This window comes from Squalius cephalus (genome assembly GCF_949319135.1).
Source record: "Squalius cephalus genome assembly, chromosome: 17".
NCBI classification, from domain to species: domain Eukaryota; kingdom Metazoa; phylum Chordata; class Actinopteri; order Cypriniformes; family Leuciscidae; genus Squalius; species Squalius cephalus.
The window spans coordinates 14,567,826-14,595,414 of NC_137138.1; the positions used below are offsets into that span (position 1 = coordinate 14,567,826).

Sequence of the window (27,589 nt, forward strand, 5' to 3'; positions counted from 1 at the left end):
TGTCCAGGTGTCATCAAGCAATCAGGTGAATGTCAAACAAAAGGTAACGTTATAGATGTTCAGTCAGGGAGGTCCGTGTTGTCCGTTGACATTAGAACTGTTATTTGTTAGTTTATCTTTTTTTTAGCTGATATTATGTAATTTCGCATCCGTAGATCATCCCTTGGACAGAATATAACCAGTATCAATGTACCTACATAACAAGAATAGAGGCTGTTTTAAGTATCCTCTTCATCACCCTCTTGTAGCGGTAAATCGTGTTAACTGGGGGATGCGCGTTCACGCAATTAATTTTACCTGGCTTTCCAACAGATGCAACAGATTCGTCGAATGCGATTTTCCACCGAACACAAATGAACAAAAATGTTTTGAAAATGATAGTATCATTATTGGACAGTCTTGTTTCCTAGGTAACTGTTATCATGTATTTCATGCAATAACAAGAAAACACTGAAAAAAGTAAACAACACTATGTGGAAACCAGCCTTTATATTTGGTGTTTTTGTGGCCCTACAATGAGAAAGAATACATTTTTTTTTATAATTTAGAAAACAGTTTGTGGCATTTACATTGAGCACAGTAGCCATGCACAATGCACAGTAAATAATGTGGGATACTGGTGACAGCTTATTAGCTTACAAAAATAAAATATTACGTACAAAAGTTTATCGACTGTTCACAAAACATTACACGTATTGCAGATTCTCTCCTCAAAAAAATTTAAACAATACACAGTAGTTTCTAAGTATGAATCAATTCTTATAAAAACATCTTGCTTCTTTGTTCTAGATAATGTGCACTTATTAGATAAATATGTACAATTTGATTCAGACACTGCTTTTACAATCAGTGAATTAAATATGTATCAAATAACCTTACAGTTAAGCAGATATGCTTACACAATATTCTTCAAGCGTGAAAAGACATCCTTGGCTGAATTATTGTACTTGTACCATTTCTGTACATCCGTGACTGTACATCAGTATTTACTCATATGTATCCAAAACTGCATCTTATAGGAAAGTTTGAACATGCAAGAAACAATGTGACGATCATGAAAATCTTCCAGATGGCTGATACTTGCTTAAAATAATATCCTCATGCTATGGAGTATGCTTAGCTGTATAAGCACTGAAGTGTATGTGGGTATAAATGTAGGTAAAGAAAGAAAGAAAGAAAGAAAGAAAGAAAGAAAGAAAGAAAGAAAGAAAGAAAGAAAGAAAGAAAGAAAGAAAGAAAGAAAGAAAGAAAGAAAGAAAGAAAGATGCTTTTGTGTCAGTGGTTTAGGGAAACATTTTCACATCTTTGGCTGCACGCATCACTAAAATCCTTTGAAATGTCTCATCTTCTCCACCCAAAATAAGCAATGTGTATTTGAGCAGAAAACCAATAAATAGATCCTGAAGAATTATGCCCAACAATTCTGTCTTTTCAAACCTCTCAAGACGGTTGCACTAGTGCATTTATAAGTTATTTTATAATCCTTTTAGTATTTCAAATGCATGCATTTAAAGTCCAATATCACTTAAAGCGTCAATCTAACCTCACTAATTAATGTCTGTCTTGTGTGTGAGGAGAAACAAGTCCATTCTCTTCCATATTCTGTCAGCTGAACCACCTGCAGCAGCACAAGATGTGGGTTCAGTCCAAGAGATGCAACAACTGGGAATGTCCAAGAACTTGCAGAGGAACGGCTCATCTCAGACTGAACTGAAAAGCTCAAAGCGTCAAAGAAGGCTCAGGGTGATTGAAAATGCTTAAGGTGTAAATAGACAAAAACAGGATGTCAGTGTAAAAGTTTCTAATACTTTCAGTTCATCGTGTGTTGGCAGTCGGAGCTGAACACCTGAAAAAGAAGAGAACATGATCATGAAGAGATCATGTCCAAAACATGATCCATCATTTTATATATAGCTTCAAAATATTATACCTGTAATTATGTCCTGATATGATGATCTCCCCATGACAAGCTTCCATTATAAACCTTCTTTGCACTTGTCGGGTATCTAGTGGTCCATCATCTCCTTCAGATGATGAATGAAAGGTAGAGGCAACAGGAAAGTGGGGTGTACGCTTTAGCACACACAAACACATATACTTCTGTGTGTGTACACGTGTGCATATAAGATGTTGGGGAAAGAGGTGCAGCGGTCTGTGGAAGCCATTCACAGGCAGGTGCAGGTGAAGTCAGTGTCATTTATGACTGGGGCTAACCACAGTCGGGGTTGGAGGGTAAACCAGTGCCACGTTGACCCGCTCCGAGCCGTTCTTGGGGCAGATGATCTCAGTAAGTCCCTCAGGTCGGGGCTGACTTAACAGCTCACCTATAATGTCAAGAAATAGACAAAATAGGTTTTGATTAATTCACAATCTGCGATTTTACAGGGCTCCACAACATAAATAAAATGACTTTTCTAGATCGCAGATTACAAAATCGCTCAATAAATAATACTATAATAGGTCTGATAGACCTAACATTTACTCCAGACACAGTAACAGTTCATTGTCTATTTCAAATCGAACGTAATCAAAAATGAATCGTGGTTCACTGACTGAGTGAGTCGGATTCAAAATGCTACCTCAAGAGGGAGCTCAAGGCTAACTGGCCTGAACCAGTTCATAAGAGTACATAGGGGAATTGTTTTGACTATATAATAAACCTTTAAATACAGACCTACTGCGAGTTGCGAGTTATAACAGTGGAATTTCTGGTGAAAAACTACATTACCCATGATTCTGTAAAAAAACAAAACAAAAAAAAAACAAGGCCCGTCCACTCCAATGAAGCACTGCGAATTAGGTAGGCTAGACAGTCTCCCTCCCTATACTCTCAAATATTGTAAATATTAAATATCGTATGCATCTATAATTATGTATACTGTTTTATACATAAACAACATATTTAAATCGATAGTTATCCATAATTTTTTATTTGATTGTCATTCACGCTGCTTCATGGGATTGTAGTTCTTTCCCTCATTAAAGTGGGACCCGTTTGTGTTTTGGTTCGATTTCCAAATACTTTTTTGCTTCAAATCAACGTTTGTAATATTGTGATTCATCTTAGCTGGCTGGTTTGGCTCATAGCTTACAATTCTTTAACTAATACCTTAGCATACATTAATTCCTATTGGAAAAATGAATGGGAAAAATACTTCCAGAACCAAGGCCGATAAAAAATAAATTAAAAAAGCAGACAAGCACTGTTTCGCTCTGCTGCTAAAAAAAAAAAAGTTGCCAAAGGCGACTTGATTCAAATTTACTGCGGTGCGTTTATTGTTTTTGTCGCATTTGAGACCAACTGGAGCCCTCTTTATGACGTATATTATTTACATAGTCAAGTATTATTTTTCAAATATCAAATTTTAAAGAAATATCGAAATATAAGTAATTTAACATTTTCTAATGGACATTTAAAATCTACCACAAGTCGGCGCTGTTTAACAAGCTTTTATCTGGGCATGAGCAAGAACTCTTGTGTCCAGTGAATAAACCTGCAAAAACACAATGGCTTATAGATAGGGCTAAAGATATTAAAGCTTTTTGTATTCATAATTTAAACCTCATTGATCTTCTGAAGAACTAGTACCAGTTCCCATAATACTTTAGAAGCGCATCTGTACGCCTTTATGAGGTGGATTATGTCAGTTTATCTTCCGAAAGCAAACCCTGATGGTTTTGAGGTTCAACATCTTTTATTGTCTACTGCACAAAAACAAGTGTGCTAAATTCAGCCTAAGCAGCCTGAATTGATAGAAGAGTCATCCATGTCTATAAATAGAGACTGTAATGAAGGATTCCAGTGTGCTAGTCAGCAAGTCAATAAGCTAATGGCACACTTTGAGTACTTCAGGGTGATCAGACCAACTGCAGGAAGACAAAGCATTACATCATGTGTCAATCCAAGAGATTATAGACCACAGTCATCTGTACAGTGCTTCCATGTGACTTTGGATTCAAAAAGCAGCCAACATGTTCCTTATTTCATCAGATCTCAGTGCATCTCATTTCTATTTTTAAAACAAGTTGGATGCCAATTAAGATAAAAGAAAAAAACGTATTTAATGGCAACATGTTCATCTCTCAAATTAAAATGATTATTATAAAGCCTACTGGAAATGGGATTGATGTTACTTGTGTTGGGGGGAAAGTTCACTTCGTCTCACCCAGAAAAAAACACACAAGTTGTGAGGAAAAAAAGCATAAGAATTCTCCTTTTGTGGTCCATAAAAGATAGAAGGGCATATGGCATTAGAACAACACTAGGGTGAGTAACAGATGACTTAATTTTCATTTTAGGGTGAACTATCCCTTTAAGAGTTTTTGGAGTCTATGTAGATTCCTTTATTTGTGACCTAAGCACAGCTTTTATACAGTATCAACCCCACAGAAGAACTATAAATAATCTGATGCGCATTAATGATATAATAATGCGCCAGCCACTAATATTGCCTTGATCTATCCTAACATCAGGTTTGATCTGGTTTTAACAATAGACTTGGCTTGAAAAATGGCTTGCAGTGAAACGTCTCCCACACCAACATTATGCAAATTATGCCATGAAGCTGTTTAACGATGCAGCTTCCTGACAAGTAATGTGCAATTAGCTAAAAAGATTAGACAAATGTGAAAATTTCCTGTGAAAACTCCTAGCTATGTACTTAAACACGTAAAATAACTGCACATCATGGCATTGCATTATACATCCTCGGCACAGTGGCCTGACTGGTACACCACTTACGCCATTAGGCCTATTGATTTTCTGCTCTCCTTCGTTCTAAATAAAGGAGGAAATTCCACTAGACTGAACTTGGTCACTCAGCAGAAAGATGAAGGCCAAAGCAAGTCCAACAGATAGAAACCAGATTTATCTGAGATTAACAAACAGTTAGCACACAGTGATTGCCAAAGGTCTCATTGCTGGTTATACATGATGTGTTCACTGTAGACAGTGATTGAGAAATTAGTCAGAAGTCCCTTTAAGGGAATCATATGGAATAAAGGTGAGTGTTCTTGCTGATTCATGCACTAGTTATTATTATTACTTGCTGCTCCTCTAGTCTGGGTCATAGTGCTGCTAATATGGGTTGGAACAAAGTCATTTCTGGCATCAAAACTTAAGAAACTGCCTTCTTTCTTGACTTTTGCCCTGAATAACATTTCCAGGTGTGTTTTTGCACTCGGGTCTGTTTGTTCCTCTGCCAGACTCTCCATTTCTGCATCACATACTTTTTGTTCTTGCTCTCTGAGGTGCATTATCAGGTCCATAAAAGGTATACTGCACTCCCCAGCCAAAGCTTCACGTCAATATCACCGTACAACAATCCCCAGTAAGCAAGAATGGCTTGCAGGTTTATGGATAAAACACAAGAGCAATGAACCATGATGAGCTATCAAGGCCTGTGCGTAGAACAATGACTTTTACAGACAAGTCTTATTGTAGCTGTACGCTCACAGAGACAGAAAAAAGAGGCTTCTTTATACTTCCTAAAAGTCAACAAGAAATTGAATCAAGAAATCAATATTTTTCTTAATCAAGAATTTTCCCAATGCAAATTCTTGCTCTTAGTGCGCAATGAAAAAAAAAAAAAAAACCTTCCCATCGTAGCATGAATCTCTCCTTATAAACTAGCTAAATGATCCAATCAATTCACAATCCAATTATATTACACTAGGAAATACATAAAATTGTGCAAAGTGAAATGGGTTGCAAATGTCAGTTTAACAAGACTATTTCCTCTTCTTGATGAGAAGAGTTAATAAGTAAGGTATATCAGTGGTCTTGGGAGTTTTGAAGCTTTCTAAACATGGTTTACAGCCAGGTCATGTATCTGGTTAGCTATTTGAAGTCTGAGGATCGACTTTGCGGGCTTGAAGGAATTTTAAAGTCCAAACATACGGGGTGACAATGTTGTGACATGAAGTTCAGGTCAGATGACTCACTTCAGTCCACAATAATTACTTATTAATGAGAGCCAGGGTGCAGAATGACAGTAAATGGATTGATTCTACTTTCACTGCTTGAGAGAGAATGACACACGTGAAACTTGTTAAAACACTGTTTATCACTGCATCTAGCTATGGTTTTAACAACCAATGAGATAGCTATGGAGGGTAATGTCAGCATACCACCATGAAGGACGTACCAGGAGTAACTGTCGATGCAAGAGGAAGCTGTCAGAAAGGGATGTCCAGGTACTAACCCAGGCTGTATACTAAAAACATAAAACCACACCTGCCCAACTCACTGCAGAATTAAATACGCACCTCGACTCTCCTGTTTCTAAATTTGATATTACATTGGGGGTGTAAATTAATAGGCTTGGACTTGGTGCTGGTAACCCAATGCACAGGACAATGGTAAATACATAATTATTTTAGAAGAATATGCTTGCACTCTGTCAATCACTAGATACATTTAAAATAATATAACCCACTTTTTACTGGTAACATAAGACATTTGACATTATCAGGACCCACAAATATTCCCCCATTGCATTATTATACATTATACTCAACATTAAATATAGTAGTTTAATGTAGTACTGACATTAAAACTATGAAAACTTTTATTTTGGGTGAACTATACACTATATATATATATTGTCACTATCCACGATACATTTTGTTGCATTTTTGCATTGCGATATATTGTGACACGATACATTGTTGCGTACATATATATTACGCCGATCCTATGATACGTATCCTATGTCACGTATGTATATATATATATATATATATATATATATATATATATATATATACACATATATATACACACACACACATACACAATTATAATTAGCTGCATTTATACATAAAATTAGCATTTTTTTGTCTCTACTTATTTGTCCACTACTGTCAGCTATCAATACAAACACATACCTCTGCTGCTTCATTAACAGTAACAGGTGAAACAGCCACCCAACACCATAATGAAATTGAGACCTAATTCGTTTACACACAATTCAAACAGTCATTAATGAGAGGTAAACCTGCCCCGCGCCTGGAACAAAAACTTGAACCTAGAGAGAATTAGTTACCTACACAATAAATCTCCAAACCCTGAATCTATAAACACATTTCCGTAAGGGCACACTGCAGTTTAAACATCCTGTACTCGCTGGGACAGGAAGCAGCAAAAAGAATGAAACAATAAGACACATCTCCATAACAAAGCCCACTGTTGCTACACTCACTCATGGCATGTCTAGCTTCCACTTCACTCCTACAGTCTATTGCTCATACTTAAGATCTTGCATTCCAATGACACATTTTCATCTTCTGTTTTCTGAGAACTAAATTTTCCATCAACAATCAGCTATAAACTATAACTAACTCTCAATAACTTAAACAATATGACATAAAATAAAGGTGATTTTTCAAAGAAAAAAAAAAAGTAAATATTTGAGTCTGAAATGATGATTTTAAAACCTATTTTGCACAATTAAAATGAATGTAATTATTTTTTGCAAATTCTGGCCGATACAGATAAGCCGGTAATTATTTTATTGTGTTATGGCAGATAACCAATAAATGGCCAATTTTAAAACTCTATACTATTTTGTCTAAATAAATTACAAAATCAGAATTTTAGGTTCAAATTGTGAAAGAAAGGTTGGGAGGGAGCATAAAGAGTCATTTTCACACATGAATTGGTACATCTTAAATTCAATGGAAGTCTTGAGGGTTGTGCTGGAGTAGACTTTACAGAGTGCTTGACTCTTGCATTGTCAATACAAGATCTTGACCAAAAATGTATGCCCCTCTTGATTGAAATAATTGTGTATTGACAATGCAAGTCAAGCACTCTTAAAAGTCTCCTCCAGCACATCCCAATGACTTTCAATGAATTTAAAGTCTGGACTCAGAGGTGCCAATTCATGTGTGAAAAGTATTCTTCATGCTCCCTCCCAACCATTCTTTCGCACTTTGAGCCTGATGAATCTTGACATTGTCATCCTGGAATACGGCCATGATGTGTCTTCCTACATGATTGTTTAAGAAATGAAAAGCTACAAACTCAATCAATTAGGGTTAGAAGAACTGTTGCCAAACATATAACATGCTAGAAACATAATAAGCATTTGCCTTAAAGCGACTTTTTAAATTAGGGCCCTATAAAAAATCTTTTTATTTTTTCCCCCCAAAAACTTTGTGTGTTTGATATAAAATTGTCCATTACCAATAGTATGGTAGCGATATATATCATGCATCCCTTAAAAAAGGAAAATAAAGATGTAACTACTTTTATTAAGACCAAAGCGTCCAATAAGCTCTGTGCGTCTGTTATCTTGAATAAGACAACATTCCACTCACAAAACACACATACAAAAGACAAAGGCTTGTCTAGCCCTCCAGTCGCATTCCAGATATTTTCCCAAGCCGTTTTATCTTTAACGCATTCATGCTGTGACTCGCTCTGCGGCCCTTTGTGAAGTTTGAAATCTGGGTCAAAGACATCCTGCAATGCTTCATCTTTTTCCCGAGTGTCCAGAGGATGTGGATTCATAAAGGTACTGCCAAAATAAACTGCCCCCGGAATTAACTGCGTGTAGCTGACATAGCGCTTGTCATGCAGAAGTTCAGCTTGATTTATAGAATCATTCACAACAAAACAGAACAAAACCACACTGTGAAATTCGTGAATTTTTGAACCTATATTTGATGCTCAGTGCTGCAACTGTCTTTCTGCACCACATATGGTGGTATGTCTCACACGTTTCTCACTGTTGGTAAACCGTGATCAGGCAAGACTGCAGCGTGAACAGCAGGATGAGACGTGAGCAGCCACACAAGGCCGGCGACTCGGGCGGAGGATTATCGCTCTGAGTGATAAAGCACAAAGCGCGTCAGAGAGTGAAGCAGGGTCATCCCCATGCACACGCATGTACACACAGCTTATGCTGACACAGAAATAGACTTAAGTGATACTTAAAGGGATCATGACATGAGAAATCAAATTTGCCTTTATCTTCCGACATATAAGAGGTCTTTGAACCTTTAAAACATCCTGCAAGTTTCATAGCTTAAAATGCCCTCTTCGTTATGAACAAAGCATTTATTAAACCAAGCTCCAAAAATGGAAAGAGTGAATGAGCGTTCGCTTTGACTCGTCCAGTTTACACAGCTCTTTTGCATCTCTGTACAGACTTTAGAACGATCCCAGGGTCAGAAACAAGCGGATGGTAAATGGCGCCCGGGAACGCAGCGGAGGATTCTATGTTTGTTTGGAGCATTTTATTTTGTAAATGAGGTACAGTGTAATGGAGAGTTCAACTGTATTGGATCTGACAGCAGCTGCATCATAATGCTTTGTCTGTAAATAGCCGCGTTTCCACTGTCGGGCCAGGGCCGGGCCGTGCTAGTGCATGCCAGGGCCAGTTGCGTTTCCACTGTCACTTCCGGGGCTTGATCGGGGCTTGCTCAGGGCCAACGGCCAGGATTTCTGGCCCGTCGAATACCTTGGGCCAAAGCGGGCCAGCTCGGGCTAGAGGAGTGGTTACGAACAGAGGCGGAGTTCACCTGAGTCTGGAGACGGCAGCGCCGGATGATTCTGTCAGCATTAAAGACTTTTAAAATAATTTAACTCGCGTTCATGTTTGAATGCCTTCTGTTTGTGATGCAAAAGACTATGCGCGCTAACATTACCATAGTAAACATAGTAAACGCTTGAAGATACGCATAGTAAAAAAAACATAGTGAACGCTTGAAGAAATCAGACCAATCATAAAGGCTATCACAGTCATGTTTTTATTTTATCTGTCAGTAGCCTACGTCTCGTCTCTTTATACCGGACTATCATAAAATAAAGCAACTTTTTTTCCGGGAGCTTCCTCTGTTTCTCTGACTGAAAATATCTGTATGGGAGTCGAGAGAGTGCTAAAGCTCCTCAGGTCGTATTTTTGGTGCCATATATTTGTAGAAATTATCATTCTTTCTAAATGTGATGTACTATGTCCTGTAACTACCAGATAAACAGAAACAGACGCGACTGAAGTAGTAAGTGTGTCCTCTTTCTTTTGTGAAATAGACCTAACGGTAATTTATTTCTGGGTGACTAATGTGCAGTTTTGACATAAATTAATTCATTATGATCAATGTATCACTTTTTATTGTAAACCTGAGGTAAAACATCGATGCTTGGGTTTTAAATATTCAAGTAAACAACAAAAATGCCAGCAAACGGCCGCTTTTATCATGTTTGTTTTCAACGCTGTTTCCAGTGATTTCTGATTAGTTTTCTGATAAAACTTCCATTTGTTGGTGAAATGATGGGTTAGTGTGACGTTGTTCCAGAGAGGCGTGTTACGGGCGTGTTTTAGTGAAGCGCTGTGGAGCTTCTGGCCCGACAGTGGAAACGCAGGCCCGGTGCTATTAGCCCGAGGCTATTAGCCCGGCACGGCCCGTTTAAAGCCCTGGCTCGCACTGGCCCGACAGTGGAAACGCGGCTAATGACGGTTTTATGTGGAATGCTTTCAGAACACTTATTCGCATGCAATAGCGAGTGGGCGATGATACTGTTTCCTATGCAATGATGTTAGCCAGTGGCTTTTTACTGACAAGCCGCCCATTAAAAACGGATCATTTCAGATAGAGTTTTAGAATGAAGGTGGCAAATAATAGTTTGTGTTATATAATAATATGTTGTTGTTTTTTTACATTATGAGTGAACCTCATGGAACATATTAAAATAACTTATTACATGGATTTTTTTTTATGACCCCTTTAAGAACATGAAATCAAAATGAACTAAATCAAAATCAAAATTTTATCTGAAACTACTTTTCTGCTGATGTAATCAAGGCCTTGTGGGGAGGGAAAAATTATTAAATTGCCCAATAAATAACAAACAAATAAATGTACATTTATAAATTCAAACAGAAATATTTATATTAAAATTTAAATACATTGAAGTGTTATTAAACAATTATATTACAGCCTACTTTTTATGGCCAAATCCTGATGGATAAAAATCCTGCATTAGTTTTTGCTGAATACTCTGGGATGAATTGTGTCCGCTGAAGATAGCAGTGGTTATTTGATAGGTTTTGGATACATTGATATATGCATGGTTATAATGCTCTTCATCATTTGATGAATATCTATACTATATTACAGTAATAGAATACAACAATACACATTGATGTAAACGCGTCATGCATTCATCGACACGTGGCCAGAGCTTAACAGTCGTCTGGATTCAGATGTCTCAGTCAGTGCTGTGTGTCCTGATGAGATTTCCATGCTCTGCTAAAAAAGCCAAACGGCTGAGGTTAGAAGTGAATCCCTTTTAAACACATGCTCAATGCTTTTAAGAAATCTGTCAATGAAGAGCCCTGAAATCAAAGGTCTGCTCATGACCATGAAGAATCCAATGAATCTCTATTCTTCATATCTCTAAGAAGAACGACAGATATTTTTTAAAGTCAACAGATGAAACAGCAGACATAACCAGTTAGACACAATCATTAACTATAGCATGATCACTTCGGCAATACATTTGACTTGCACTCAACAACAAACACAAGTTAAAGGGACAGTTCAACCTTCATGTCATTTCTGCAGGCAAATGTTTTTTCTATTCTCTTCCATATGTGGTGCTAAATCTGATACAGGTCATATTTTTTACAATGTCGGACCTCAGTCTGAATAGTCATATCAGAATTCGTGAGACTTTTTTATGTCACTCGTCACAATTCTGGGCTGACGAAAGTCACTTCAAAGATTTTACATAGCAGTAGTTGGTCATTCGGTCAATATGAAAGACAACCATGAAGACAACCATGATGGTAGTCAGTGGAAGGACAGCGGGGTCTTAAGTATCATGGTGACAGCTCTATACAAGCAAAACTTAAGGGAAAACTAGAGAAAAGTAGTCTCTCTTTCTCCTCATCCTCCTTATCTTCTGTGTACAAAACACTGACGTCAGTATCCTCCATACTTAAGCCCATATGACTGCGTGCTTTTTGTTTTTGTTCTTTTGCGTATACGGGTCTGATCTGATTTGTTTAACAAAACCACTATGAATGATTCAACTCACTGACTTTGTCATTCTGTGTTTCATGGAAAAAAGAAAATAATACAGGTATGAACAACATGAGGGTGAGCAAATAATGACCTTAACATTTAAAACACTCTTTAAATGTCATTATTTCTAAAACTATATTATTCATCCACAAAATAACATCTGCTGGAACCAAGGACCCAAATTGCTGACTGAAGCATAAAAACAACTATTACTGACATGGGAGACGCATTAAAATGACTCAAAATCAGCACCATCAGACTTCATTGCAGACAATGAAGGGAAATCAACAGGGGAACTGACCATGACAAATCCATTTCACTCTTTCTCAGTAACATTACAAAAATCTGATTATAACACAACTGATTATTCACAGATCCGACCGAGCGAGTACTAAGGAATTTGTAAACTTTTCTTGAGTTTTCTTGAATTCATCTATTCTCTTCTTCAAACACAAATCTGGTGTCTTTTTCATTTCATTCCAGATGTTTCTAATTCCTCTCTTTATTGTCCGTTTGCTATTTGTGAACCCCAGACAGAGACGTCCATCAAAAGCTAACACAATGTCAACCAATATTGTAATCAAACATCGGGGCTTCATTTGTGCAGATCTCAATCAAGCCAGACGAAAATGAATAAACAGAACCAGATTTGTTCCCACTCTATTTCACACAATCCATCTAGGTTTCTAGTGCTCTGTGTTGTAGTCTTGACAGCTTGAGGTCTCACCGCCCACTTAGACAAGACGAGACCATGAGTGATATGTAATTCAAATGAACACGGTTTGTTTTACGTGCCATAAAATAAGTTTAAGTGGAAGTAAAATTACATGATTACAAATATATTAAACTACTAAAATAAAACTGAAAATATAAAAATAAAAGCTAATTCCAATTATTAATAAATACTATAATAAGAACACTGGTCCCATTAAGGATGGTGCCATTAAGGATCCCAAATAGACTATACCACATAATAATATAACCCCAATTTTATTTTATTATTAACAACAAGAAAAAACACGTACTGTTCACTTCACAGACAACTCAAAAATAAAGTGGAATATATGGTTTTATACAGCAAACAGTTTTCCATAACGTGAATCTGGGATTGTGAGACTGTCTTTTGGGTCCTCAAACAGGATGGCATGCCAGTAGAACCTGCTAAACTAGAGATTCACTTATAACTCTTAACTTTGACTGAGAGTGGATTTGAATTAAACACCGGAAGAGTGCAAACACGCATATGCACTGAGCAAAGAGGCCTGCCTAAAGGTCAAGCAGTCTGCAACAATGACACTTTTCAAAGCAGTGACTGTAGAAGCCATATGAAGTACCTAGCATTCAAGACAGCTGAAGAACATTATCTTCAAATGACTAAAATATTTTTTGGGAAAAACACTTTAACTATAGCTAGCATTGATCTATCTGTATGTAGTACATAAACAGCAAAAAGGCTGTTGTAAGTTTGATCTGTCATCTAACCGGCTTGTGACAGATGTTCACATCTGGTCTGAAATGAGATCACTGCCGACATGTATCGTGGCCATCCACCAAGCCACCATCATTTTCCGCTAGCTTAGGCTGACACGTTATGCCAATTATGCTCAATTGAATTTGTATTGATTTTAGAGCTGCAGGAAGCCCACAGAGAGAGAACCAGAGATCTCTAAATTCAACGGCAGCATTAAAGGGAGGATGACAATTCTTTGTGAACGAACTGAAATGAACAATTCACAGCCAAAAACCTTCATTTTGTCTTTTGTCATTCATTTTATCTTTTTATCTTCAACATTCATTTAAAATGTAAAAAATTAGTCTATTTTAAAAAAAAAATCTTTCTTTTTCTTTTATATTTATTTAATTACACCATACTATCTGACATTTTTTTTACACTACCATTCAAGAGTTTGCCATTTTTATATATCTTAAACTGTAATTTATTCCTGTGATGGCAAAGCTGAATTTTCAGTGTTTTTCAGTGTCACATGATCCGTCAGAAATCATTCTAATATGCTTATTTGCTGCACAAGAAACATTTATTGTTATTATCAATTTTAAAAACATTTTTTTGTGGAAGTCATGATACATTTTATTCAGGAATCTTTGATTTAAAAAAAAGGAAATTTATTTTAAATATAAATCTTTTGTAACATTATAGATTTCTTTAGTCACTTTTAATTAATTGCATGCATCTTTGCTGAAATAAAATATCTTACTGATCCTAAACCTTTAAACAGCTTATTTAATTTATTTACATTCTGAACTTACACTAAAATATCTGAGGTGCTTTTTTTTTTTTTAATAATGCATATTACTTTCATATTTATTATAATATATTTACTGACAAATACATTTGAAAACATCCCCCTTTATCACGTGACTCCATTAAAATGACTCAGAATGGAAAAAAAGCATCACCATTCTCAAAGACAGGGTCTGAGCCAAATAAAAGTACATGTTATTTATTCGTTAAATTTAAGGCAAATCTTCTGTTTGTCTTATAGGTTTACTTCACAGCGCATGAGTAATCAAGTATGCTAAACACACTCAAGTGAAAGTGTGAAGCAAATCAGCGTTCATAAATTGAACCCAGTATGCAGTGATGCAAAATGATTAAACATATTTATAAACACAGTATCAATTATTTCACCAAAGCAGACATAAACATTCACTCAGTATGTACCCTGTCTATTTTATGAGAATGTAACGTTTGTCCTAACTTGAAATTCTCAAGTCGCACAAGACTTTTCTTGGCCACAGAGCAGTCTCAAACACTGGTTTCCAGGAATAGCAGCATCTCTCCCTTTGGAGGAAGTTCACGCTGCTTTTACTGCCAAAGGTCAAGGCTGGAGCACTTCATCCGTATGGATAGATCTGTCCACTTACAACACGCTGCAGCTGGCAGTACAGCAGTTATACAATCAACAAATGAAGCGTGCAACATTAATACCACGTGAAAAACGAATCAATGTTCTCCAGCTACGCACAACTGCACAAATCAATAAGACACGAGTCACAATAAATGCTCTTTTTTTTACTAGAACACACTTAAAAGATATATTCTATGGTGACGTATGCAGCAGATGCAGAGCAGAATCTGATGAGGCCTACAGGCAGAGATCCGATCTGGGCTAAAATAAGCTGAGGCTAAAAGAAACATGTAAACATCTAACTAGCAAAGAGCTGATACAACACAGAAACAGAGATGGAAACGGGACAAGGTGAGAGCTGCTATATCTAATCCTGCTGACACAGTGAGAACGCTTATAGCACATTTACACATATTTAATATCCTGTCAAGGCTTTTGGCACTGCCACCATGCTATGCTGATTTGCACCAAGCATACCATGAAAACAAATTTTGAAAAATGATGGAGATTTGGGATGGAAGGTTCTGCACGTCTGTTTTCTCTCTAAACATGAGAAACATGATCATTCATCATTCATTTTTAACCAAAGAGGCTTAATAAATCATCATCTTGCTCTTATAGAAAAATATAAGTTGGTGCAATGATACAGTAATAGTATAAGGAACTTCATAAACGTCATGGTCCTATATGATTAACATTCATATACCATAGTATTTTCATGGTATTTTAAAGACAATCATGGTATTAGCAAGCTATATGTTTAAATTAACCATGATATTACTATAGTACATGTTAAAAAAATATGGTAATTATAGGGATCCACCAATATGATATGGTTAATATCAATAAGCCAATAATTTGTTTTTACGTTATGGCTGATTAATGGCTAATTTTAAAAGGTTACACTTTATTTTGATGGTCCACTTTAGACATTCTAACTATGAGTATCATTGCAACTACATGTTAACTAAGTCTCAGAGTATTAGAAGACTGTTAGGTTAGGGTTAGTATATAGTTCTATATAGTAGTATATAATGTAGTTAGTTCGGTTACTGACAATATAGTCAGTATGAGTGTCTGTTGGGGGAGCATCAAAATGTGTTAGCAGTAGGGATATACCGATATGAAAATTTGAGCCGATACCAATAACAGATCATTAAAGCCGATAACATATAGCCGATTAATCTAAATACAAATTTTTATATCATTTTTTGGGAGCCTGATTACAAAAATAATAGCCTCACCTTTAAAAACCATGTCCCAAGCACACAATTATAATGTTATGTAGCTTATATATGTCAGACTTGCGCTGCAAATGTTGCACCTAACTGTATATTCCTTTTTAAAAGTGATTCCAATCATATTTCAAGCAATACAAAACCATCATGGCGAACAGTGCGCATCTGAAGTGTCTCAGCTGAAGAAAATACTATTATTTATCGGCTTTAACATATCAGCCAAATTTTCTTATCGGCCCGACAACATTAAAATTGAACATATATCAGCCAATACCGATATGGTGGCCGATATATCGTGCATCCCTAGTTAGCAGATATTAAGCAGAAAGTCTACTAATACTCTAATGACTGCTAGTTGATATGTAGTTGCAAAGTTACTTATAGTTAGAAGAATTTCTAGTGGACCATCAAAATAAAGGGTTACCTTTTAAATTCTATACTATTTTGTCTAAATGAATTGTTGTAAATGCTACTACATTTATATGCTACTACATATTACATTTTTCAAACTATTTCATACTACAACCCTGATGTCTGACGTGGATAAATCTGCTGATGTGATGACAACATTGAAAAAGACGGCACATGCATTACAAACCCTTCAACCCGGCCCTGTACAGGTCACATGGATAATTCTGCAGGCTTACAATGTAGACCTTGAGGGAACGTAGTGACATAACAGGATTGACAGCATCAGATTATTCCGGTGCTCGGGAATACAAGGTTTCAGGCTGAAACATGCAAAGCAGACATGAAATCATACAGATGGGTGTGAGAGTTTACAGACTCTTCTAGAGCAAGAATGGCAGTCTGGAATTGTTGTAACACATGATTTTACACAAAATCACAGCAATATAGCCATGAAACAGAAATTTGATATCATTAGTACAAACATGCAATAAGAGACATATCACTTCCACTCTCACGTGAGACAGACATTTGAGCCAATTAATACAGAACCACCCCAAGGTTTCCTGTTCCACTTTTAGATAGCCATCTCTCCTGCCTGTGTGCTGTGTAATAAATACAAGGAATAAATAACAATGAAAAGTTGTAGAATAATGATTCAAATGTAATTTTACATTGAGTCCTCCAAGACAGTCCAACACATGCTCTAAACTTCCAGTGATCATTAGAGATAAAACTGTCTTTATGATAAAGCCAAAGTTGTCATCATCTAATGAGACCAGATAAAAATCAAGGAAACACAAAGAAAGCACCGTAGCTGACCATTACGAATCTCAAAATTAGCATACTTTCACAGAATTCTGACAATGGAATGTATTCACAAGCAGAATTTCCGGAGGTCCAGTGCAATAATAGAGGGAAGCAGGTTTTTACATATCGGAAATACTTGCAAATATACAAAACTCCTGTTGACCCTGACTGATCACACCACACACATTCAATTGGCAACGTCTGGATCGTAACACATCCATCTCATAAATTACGTCTTATCTTGAGGTTTTTATGACATACATTATTCCTTCTTGTTCTAAAGCCATAATGTTTTATCTTGGTACAGGTTCAGACATGTTTATTACACCGATGAGGTAAATCCCCATCTCTAATTCATCCAGGAACAGCTCTCTCATCCTGAGGGTAGTTCCTTAAAAAGACAATATAATGCCATATAAACTCTCTGAGAACTCCACATCACCATGAGAATTAGTTGTTACAGTTCGTCAGGCTATACTTAACCAACTCTGCCTTGACTTAATTACCAGTCTTTAAGGTTCCCTTTCACTCACGGGGTAATCCTGTTAAATCCATTAAGGGGATAACAGGAGGAATCAAACTGACCCTACATACCCCAACTGACAGGGTATGTCATAAATGTCTGAAAGCAGAGCTAATGTAAAGAAGAAGAAGAAAAATCAACCATATGGGTATACTATATACATCTTGAGGTTTCCTTAACAAGGCCAACAACTGAACAAAGGCCCTCAAAATGTAATTCTTATTTACAAGAAACATTAAAGTTTTAAAAGATTAATCAATTAACTTTATTTAAAAGATTAAAGTTATATCTAAAACGTTAAAGGTTAATCTTTAAAACACTAAAAATATATAATTTAGCAAATCTTAAAAATAGATTTATTAATGTAAAGTTGTTCCTAATTACAATAAAATTACAATATCTACAGTTATAAACGTATCTAAAACGTTAGTAGGTAACACTTTACAGTAAGGTCATATCTAAAAAGTTAGATTTAAACAAATAATTTAATGATATTGTTGTTACACAATCTTTAGCAAACCTTAAAAACAGATTTATCTAAATTTAGTTCTTATTTACAATAAAAAGCTTATATCTAAAGTTATAAAAGTTATATCTAAAAAGTTAGGTAACACTTCACAATAAGGTCCATTATTTAACGTAAATGAATAACTAACATCAACTAACAATGCCATAAATTTGTTATAGTATTTACTAGTCTTTGTTAAATTTAGTTAATAAAAATACAACTGTTAATTGTTTGCTCACGTTAGCTCAGGTCCATTAAATAATATTAACAGATACAACTTTTGATTTTAATAATGTATTAGTAAATGTTGAAATTAACATGAACTAAGATTAATAAATGCTTTAGAAGTATTTTTCCATTTCATTAAATGAATATTCATTTTTTTCAGACTGTTCATTATAATGTAAATGTTGTGATGCCTAAATTAACTTAAAACAGCATATTTGAGTGTTTTTGTAATAATTTAGACAAAATAGTATTAAGAATGCAATATTAAAATAAATAGTTAATAAAATAAACAGGAAATCTAATTAGCCATTTATCAGTTATCATTGTATTAACCAGAATTTTAATATCCGTGATCTTCTTATTCAAACCATCAAATCTGGGAGAGTGAAATATTCCACCTATAGGCCTAGTTCAAACAATATTGAAAACCCTGTCATTTAAACTGCCCTGTGCAGAAATGCCATCATTAGTCTGTCAAAAGCCATGAACGGTGGCGTCCAAAATATCTCAAAATACCAGTAAGGTTCCCAAAAAGCTGAGGTCAGTTGGCAAGATGATGGACAGTACATGCTAAGAAAAGCTGCTAAAAAGACTTGCTGCCCTGACCACCGCCAGGATGGACACTTACTGGAACCAGTGACACACTCCACCAACAACATATGCTCAAATACGTACGTTAATGGCAATCGATACAGGCAAAAAGTACAGTGCGCTGACAGTGCAGGTGCTTCGGCCAGCTCTGATGTGACTGAATTTAGCTCAGGGTAACGAGAGGGCTCTTATTTCTAACACCCAGTCCAAGAGCCAAAAGACTAAATATCAGTTGACTGAGTTTCTAAATGGGTCAGACAAGTTACTGTACCAACTGCCATCTCAATTTTGACCATCCGGGTTCATCAGCAAACAGGTTATGCCACTATTTTCCTTATTTTCAAACCCTGTCTGAAGATGCCAAATGGATGTAACAGGCATGCAAGCCAACTGTCAAAAGTAATTTACTGCCAAACTTTGTATACATTCTTTGTGCTTTAAAGGATGTGGAGGACAAATTCTACTTTGTCAAGAACCGCTTGTGATTAATAGGCAATTGGTTATCGGTTACACAGTAAGGTTGTTGTATTAAAACTTGTATCCAAATGTGCAAACTTCTGCGTCACTAAATACAGAGTCAAGATCTAAGGAGGAAAGAGAACAGGTGTACGTTCAAATCAATAAGTTCGCATCACCTGCAAAACACGTCCACCAGCTTTTCTTTCCAGACTGTTGTTTTAAATGTTAAACAGTCTTACATAACACATGTACACCCAGACAAGCTCTCACACTCTAGAGGTAGAAATCCTTTTAAATTCCAGTCAAGGTCCTGCATTTGAACTGAATTTAGGTGCAAACAGAATGCAGATTTGCATTGAATGCAAGGATGTTAAAATTAAGTGACATTCATTTTAAACTGTCATTTTTAGATAGATAGATAGATAGATAGATAGATAGATAGATAGCTTACTGAAATAAAAGCTGTATAAAAGTTAAATATGCTAAATTGTGGATTTTATTATCTGCATTTTATTATCTGAAAACACTATTCTGCTGTTGGACATCCATATTCTTCTAAAAGCAAGCATTTTTGGGGTCCCAGTACTCTTCTAAGTAAAGGGAAACTTTCTGTGACCATCACACTGTGTTTAGTATTTCAGAGAGCTTCAACAGTAAATCAACATGCAAGTGGGCCAAAAAAAATCATGCCTAAATTTGGTAGGATCAAAAAACCTTGCTGCTAAACTTGTTCTGTTTTTACTTCGGTCAGGAAACCTGTTTATGGTAAAACAAAGAAACAGATCTGCACCCCATACCACAAATACAGCTTGCAGTTGATATCTATTATCATTAATGAACTCAACAAATCCAGCCTTGAATAATAATGGTACTTAAAAGCTAATGCACTCATTAAGCAGGCCAAACAAGTCTTTACTCTTTGCCATGGCACAGGGCCTTTACATCTTGTGAGCTGTTGTTAAGAACTAATGTGAGTCAGGAATTGCCCCACCTGATCCTGTCTCATCATGTGACAGCAGGGAAAAAACAGTGAGACTTCAGGAAACAGAGCTGTACTAAGAGGACATCCTGCCCAGCTATTTAAACACAATACTAATGTAATTCATTTGAACATTGAAACGCAACTGTAAAATGAATGAACCATAGTGTGTGGTTTATTTTATAGTATGTAAAACATTATCACTGTGCAGAACAAAGACTTTAGGGACAAGAAGGCCAAGAATCGCATTGAAAAAATGTTTTAAATCACAACTATGGTCCTTTGAGAATACACACAGTGTAATGCACACTTGACAAGCATTGTATGCATCAATGAAAACACCCAAAACATACTACCGTCTGTGTGCATTGATAATTTTAAAAACAGTGGGCCCAAAATGTATTTAGACATTTATTTATAACAACAACAACAACAAAAAAATCAAGTGTTAGGTTTTCAATTATCAAACAAAGATATAATTAAAAATGTAAAAGCAAAGATAGACTAAACATTTCAAAAATGGTTGAGAAATGTGGAATTAGTTCGGAGAACAGGTTTAGCCTCGTTTCTTTGAAAGAAAAAACTAAAACAAAGTCCAATTGGTTAGGTTTGTTTAGATTTAATTTAATGCAATGACATTCAGACATTTCAAGTGACTAAATACCAAATGACCAAATACTTTTGGGCTATTGTACTTTGTCATAGTGAAACACATTTCCTTTCCAGGAAGGGTGAAACAATTAGCATGCAATAACATATGAAGCTGGGCCTGATTACATAAGCTTGAGTAAACGCTGTCTTTGACTGTTATTTGGCAAAAATGGACATGGTGTGTTCAGTAAGGTATGTCTCTTACATAAACCAACCACTTTATCTTTAAAATAACACTCAAATTGTGCCTGTTCCAACACTGGATATAAACACAACAAATTACAACATACATAACTATCACCCAATGAGATCCTTAAAGCTAAGAATAACCACATAGTTTGCCAGTAAAATAATTCTCCCCCAGATTTTACTCTTTTAGAAACTAAGTGGGTGTGGGATGTCTTCATAAATGAAGTCTGTCAGAAGACAACAGGGCCGTGGTGAACCTAACCTAGTCTATGAGAGTGCAAAACTACAGAATACAAGACTCCCAAGAAAAGAAATGTGTACTATATTAAAGGAGAATTACAGTCAATTTTAACATTGAGCTCATTTCATTGTAAATTTGGAGTGCTGTCAGTACAGAGAACAACGACAAAAATCGGTGTTGCCTACACCGTGTTATCCTCTTTTTAAAATTTACTTCCTGTTTTCGGTCGAAGTCCACAGTAGTCGATTGTCGAGTTCATGCGCATAGGTTTAGTTACCTCACGCGCGTGACCTCGTCAATCGATTACTGTGGACTTCGACCGCAAACAGGATGTAAATACAGGTATGTGCGCTGGCTGAATTAACATCACTTTTATTCATATCTTTCACATCTACTGCAGTCAGATTCACCCGTGTTCACTCTGAAGGAATCACTCACATGGCTGGGCACTTGTAATGACACATCAAGGATGTTAAGAGGCTAAAAGCAGGTTTAAAACTTGCCCCATTTAAGTCAACAGGGTGCAAATTTTAAAAAAAGGATAACACGGTGTAGGCAACACCGATTTTTGTCGTTGTTCTCTATACTGACAGCACTCCAAATTTACAAAAAAATGAGCTCAATGTTAAAATTGAGGAGTTCTCCTTTAACATAAATCAATTATTTATAATTTTAAAAAAATATACTGGAACGTAGTATTTAGGTTACTATATATGCCAGTGACTGCTGCGCCTAGTCTGTATCCCATGAAGAAAGGCATTTGATGTTACCATGGCTACCCTCTCCACTGCTGTGGATGTGCGAGTGTGTTCGCAGCAGCACGGCAGACAGCCCAAGTTAATTTGTGTTTCTAGGTGTGGCTTCAAACCCACCGAGACTCCCCCCCCCCCCCCCCATCCCTCTTGTCATGGACAGCCATTCTCATTCTTTGTTTCGCCTAGATCCATCCTAAATGACTTAATTTCCTGCTGATTCACCCTTTATTGTGTCAGTGTTTACTTGGCAATAAACCCAGACATACACCTTCATAGTGACAGCACTGCAAAGATTACCTTATTCATCACTGAAGAATTAATTTCACTCTTTATTTGCTCTGGTATAATGCCTGAGAGATTTATGACTGCATATTAGTGTTAAACTAAAACAATATAAGTCATTAACTGAAAATGTAAATGATTGAATGCATCTGGTTAACTTGTTTTCCATCATAAACATAATATTCAAAATGATTTTAAAGCGAGAGTTAATTTAAAAAAAAAAATAAACACTGTCATAATTGACTCACCCCCATGTATTTTCAAACCTGTATGCATTTCTTTATTCTGTGGCACACAAAAGAAGATAATATGAAAAATGTCTGAGATTCTTTTTACCATACAATAAAAGTGAATGGGGTCGAAAATTGTTTTGGACCCTATTGACTTTAATTGTATGGCCAAAAACAATTAAAACATTCTTCAAAATATCTTTTGTGTTCTGCAGAAGAAAGAAAGTCATACAGGTTTGTAATAACAGGGTGAGTAAATGATGGATGAACTTTCATTGTTGGGTGAACTATCCCTTCAATAGCATAAAATCAATGGAAATATATGTTGGAAAGAACAAATGATGGTCAGAAACACATGATATCAAACACATTTGTGGAAAAAAATAGCAAAACACTAACCTGGAAAGGAATGTGGATAGAGGGACCCTTTCTTCAGGCACTTGGAACACAGGACATGCACAGAGTAGTGAAGGCCAGGCCATTCCTGCAGAAGAACGTTTAACTCTTCCACTAGGGGGATGATGGCTTGCCAAGCTGTCCAGATATTTGGCAAGGATGCATGGCTAGAGATGGAGAGGATCTCAGGCTGCAATCTGCTCCGAGAGGGCCGGTAACTCACCGTCACAGGCACTTTCCCCCGATAGGCAAAGATGTGATCCTTTCCATCGGACCGTTGCACCACGTGGCTGTTGATTTGCACACTATACCGTGCAAAAAGTCCAAGAGGGGTGAGGAAAGGAAATCTGTATTCAATCTGCAGCTGCTCGACCGAGAAGAACTGACCAGGGACCGATGAGCTCCCACTGGCCGAGGCCTCAAGATGGGGCTCCTCGCTGCTGACTTGACTGGGAAACTTATACCAGACGGTGGCCCCATTAAGCGGCTTGCTGCGAGGTTTGTTGACACAGTAGCAGACGCCCATTTTTTCCAGCAGTTCCATGATCAGGTGTAAGTCCTGCTGTGTCTGTACCAGAGGTTTAAGCAGCAAGCGAATGACGTTTGACGGCAGCAGGCCATGCAACAGAAAACCCTCCACGTGACCATGCATCTGCGTAGACCTGGCGTTATCTCCGTCATCTCCTTCATCCTGTAGTTTCTCAAGCATTGCAGCGAGGTCCCTCTGGAAAAACACATTCAGGATGGCGATAAACCGGGGTAGATTGTGGAAGACGTATTCCTTTAACGTCATGCTATCTTCAAAGTACAAAAGTTTACCGCTCTCGTGTAGGTAAGAGAGTGCGCTTTGCAGACGGTCCTCAGTCAGCCCGGCCTGAAGGCCCAACCGGGCCGAATCCCACCAGGAAAGCCATAAATCCTGTGGCTTAAAATGCAGTTCCTCAAGCATCTGCCATGACTTTGGCAGGACTCTGTGAAGATTGGGGAAAATCTCCCTGTGATCGGCGACAGACATGAGCTTCTCTTTCAAATGCTGGATGTTTCTCTGCACCTCCACGCAGCTGACGCATATCACCGGAGAAAGGATTTGTAGTCGATTGTTGAGAATATATTGCAACTGGGACTTTTTACGCCTCAAATTTTTATCTGTGACCCCGTAAAAGAGAACATGGGGGCTCGAAGTCCGAACATCGTAACCTTGCTCAAGGGCTTCGTCAACCTGCAGGGCAAACACATGTAGGCATTCCGTGTCTGTTTTTTCCTGGAGCGAAATCTGTCTGTGAATATCCAGGCACTTTTCTTCAATCTCGACTTCTTCACACAAGTCGCTGTGGGTCCCTACAATGCAAACAACTGCATGTGGCACCTTGGCACTGAGCAGGTGGAGGAAACTGCCTACATGGGAGTAGAAGCTCTTTGATGTATATAATTTCAGATTCACCACCAAAACGTAAAGAGCTCCGGGAGAGAGGAAAAAGGGTTTGATAAGATCATAGTTCTGCTTACCGGATAAATCATATACAATAAACGTTAGACTGCGTTCTGCATCCGCTACCCAGTTCGTCACATCAATACCCCTACATCCAATCGCCATCTTGGCGTCTGACGGTTTGTTGACGATGCATTGCCTGAGTGTGGTTTTCCCTGCATTTCTCTGGCCCATCAAAACCAGTTTAAGTCTGGGTTTTACAGCAGATTGGGAGTGTGCAAGCTCCTTCTGATAGGCAGCTATGTAGGGGATCCCCTTCATGCACACTTCATATGGAGGCTGAATGAGAGGATTATCTTTCACCTTCCAAATGTTGACTTTGGCAAGTTTTCCAAAATTGTCTGGGAGTATGGCGATTTGGTTACCCTGTAAAACCAGCTCCTCCAATTTCCCAAGGTCTACAATAGAGTCTGGGAGAAATGTTATGCTATTATTGTCCAACCACAAATTAGCAAGATTGCACAGCTGTCCTACCTCCTCAGGGAGGAACGACAGTTTATTCCGGCTTAAATACAACTCCTCCAAACTGGTGAGTTTGATAATAACCTGAGGAAAATCTTCAAATAAATTTGAGGAGAGATTGAGCATTTTCAGCTTCTGCAGTTTCCCAAATGATTGTGGCAGATTTGTGAGGAAATTATTATCGAGCATCAGGCTCTCCAAGTTCTGCAGCTCACAAAATGTTTCAGGCAAGAATAAGAGGTGGGTGCTACTGAGCCACAAAATTTTAATGGATTGGAGCATCATGATGTTACCCGGAAGACCCTCTAGTTTGTTCCCAGAGCAGTCAAGCTCCTCCAGATCACAGAGGGCAAGGATTTCAGAGGGGAAACGCTGCAGCTTGTTATGATCCACATCAAGTGTTCGGAGCTTCCTGAGCTGTGAAAAGGACCTGGGGAAATCATGTAGCTCATTGAAGCTGATGTCAAGCTCCTCCAGACTTTGCAATGTCCCAATCTGAGATGGCAAGTATTGGATTTTGTTATGACTGATGCACAACTTTTTAAGCCCCTTGAGAAGATCAATATCTTCTGAAAAGTGGTTCAAGCAGTTGTGACTGATATCTAACTCAACCAGCTGACTAAGTTGAAATACTGCAGAGGGAACAGTGGCAAAGTTGTTCCTGCGAAGGACAAGGATGCGGAGCCTGGTGAGGGTTGAACCTAGTCCATCTGGAAGCTCTTGAAGTGAGTTGTTGCCCAGATTGAGGACCTCAATCTCCTTTATGTCCTCGGGTAATGTAATTTTCTGGCTGTTTTTGGTGCTGAGAGTCAGCTGTCGCAGATTGCTCCTCAGCTTCCTGGAGCGCAAAGCAGCATCCCTCCATAATCTAGCAGTCTTCAGGTTATTCTCCTCAGCCATCGTATCGAAGCTGTGCTCCTCCTTGTTTTCATTGGGCACAGTGATCAATCACCTAGGCAGCATGGTGCCGCTTTCACTTGCTTCATCGATTCTGGTTCTCCGCACAACAATCCAGATGAAACCAACATTTAGACCTTGCCGATTTCATCTTCATCCGAAAATATGTGGATCCGTTCAATCGCATTCAAGAAAACAGGGCTGGGCTGCGTTCTTTCAGTTTCACGCATCCTCGATCACAGGGTAAAACCAACACGCGCGCATTAAATGTCACAAATATTCAGCCTAGATCATGTGGCTGGCGCTTCCGCCAGCGCGTCCTTTGATACCACATGAGAAAAAACCTAAGACATATCCACTATCCAGTGAGTTAGAATGAAAGAAGGGCAGTGGTGGTTGCTGTGGTCTTCCCCTGTGTCTCCGCCTATTCTCTGCGCATGCAGCCAGCAGTGAATGCTCACAGGAGCAGCACTGCGTCAGAGCCCCACCTTCTCTACGCCGCCTGCGACGCGACGCGACGCGATGCTCGCGTAAACAAAGGCTTTGATTGGTCTGGTGGTGACGAAGGACGCGTCGCGTATTAACAGCGGTTTTGATAACAAGCAGTAGCAGTAAACTGCTGTGAAGGTAATTTCGTTTAGGTCGTTTTGGTTTAACTATCAGAAAATCCAATCATGTTTATAAAACCGTGCAAATAATAGCTTGCTTCTAAAACATATCATATTAAGAGATGTATCTGGATCCTGTTTGCCTAACATATGAAAGGAACTTTAATTTCTGTTCAAACACACTGGGAAGAAAATCAAAATACTAAAATAGACTAGGAGAAACTCAAGCCATAATCATGCAAATAAGCCCGACTGGACCTTGTTGACATTAATGATGGTGGGCTGTGTTGTTTACGATTACAAAGAAATGTTATTTGACGCCATCTACTGGACATGGTGCGCAGATGTATTCATTTTGATAAATTACAATGTGTATCTAATCAAATCATCAGAAATATTACCGTTTTTCTCCCATTAAAGTGAGAGAAATTACATAGAAATTACAAACTCATGCACTAATTAAAACATTTTTAATAAAATTATTAGTTCATAACTCAAATTTCTAGCATGGTTATTGCATGGCCTTGGAAAATTAGATAATGGTGGCCAGAAACCATGTGAACTTTTGTGTTGACAAATCGTTGCATAACCACAACATATCTAAACTTTGAGTAGACTATAAGGGTTAAAGTACACAAGATTAATCAACAACAATGTAGTACACCTGCAAATCAGATCTCAGGCAAATGGATAAAAAAAGAATATTGTATAAATGATCTCTTATCATAATAATATTGTACAG

General features: G+C 37.5%; 1 protein-coding gene across 1 annotated transcript; it reads right to left on the reverse strand.

The window, feature by feature from the left end:
• Positions 1 to 471: 471 nt before the first annotated feature.
• mfhas1 (multifunctional ROCO family signaling regulator 1) lies at positions 472 to 27,533 on the reverse strand. The gene is made up of 3 exons (XM_079898701.1): positions 23,395 to 27,533; positions 1,931 to 2,324; positions 472 to 1,846 (listed from the first exon to the last, which is right to left on the reverse strand). Exons 1-2 carry the CDS (start codon positions 26,240 to 26,242, stop codon positions 2,194 to 2,196), a joined length of 2,979 nt encoding a protein of 992 aa, XP_079754827.1. The 5' UTR covers positions 26,243 to 27,533; the 3' UTR covers positions 472 to 1,846; positions 1,931 to 2,193.
• Positions 27,534 to 27,589: the final 56 nt, after the last annotated feature.

What these genes read in the sequence shown, in the direction of transcription:
- mfhas1 (XM_079898701.1), bottom strand. Translation starts at nt 26,242, where the DNA reads ATGGCTGAGGAGAATAACCTGAAGACTGCTAGATTATGGAGGGATGCT. An exon ending in CTATCCACATTCCTTTCCAG is followed by an intron (nt 2,325 to 23,394) that starts GTTAGTGTTTTG and finishes TTGACATTATAG; the next exon opens with GTGAGCTGTTAAGTCAGCCC.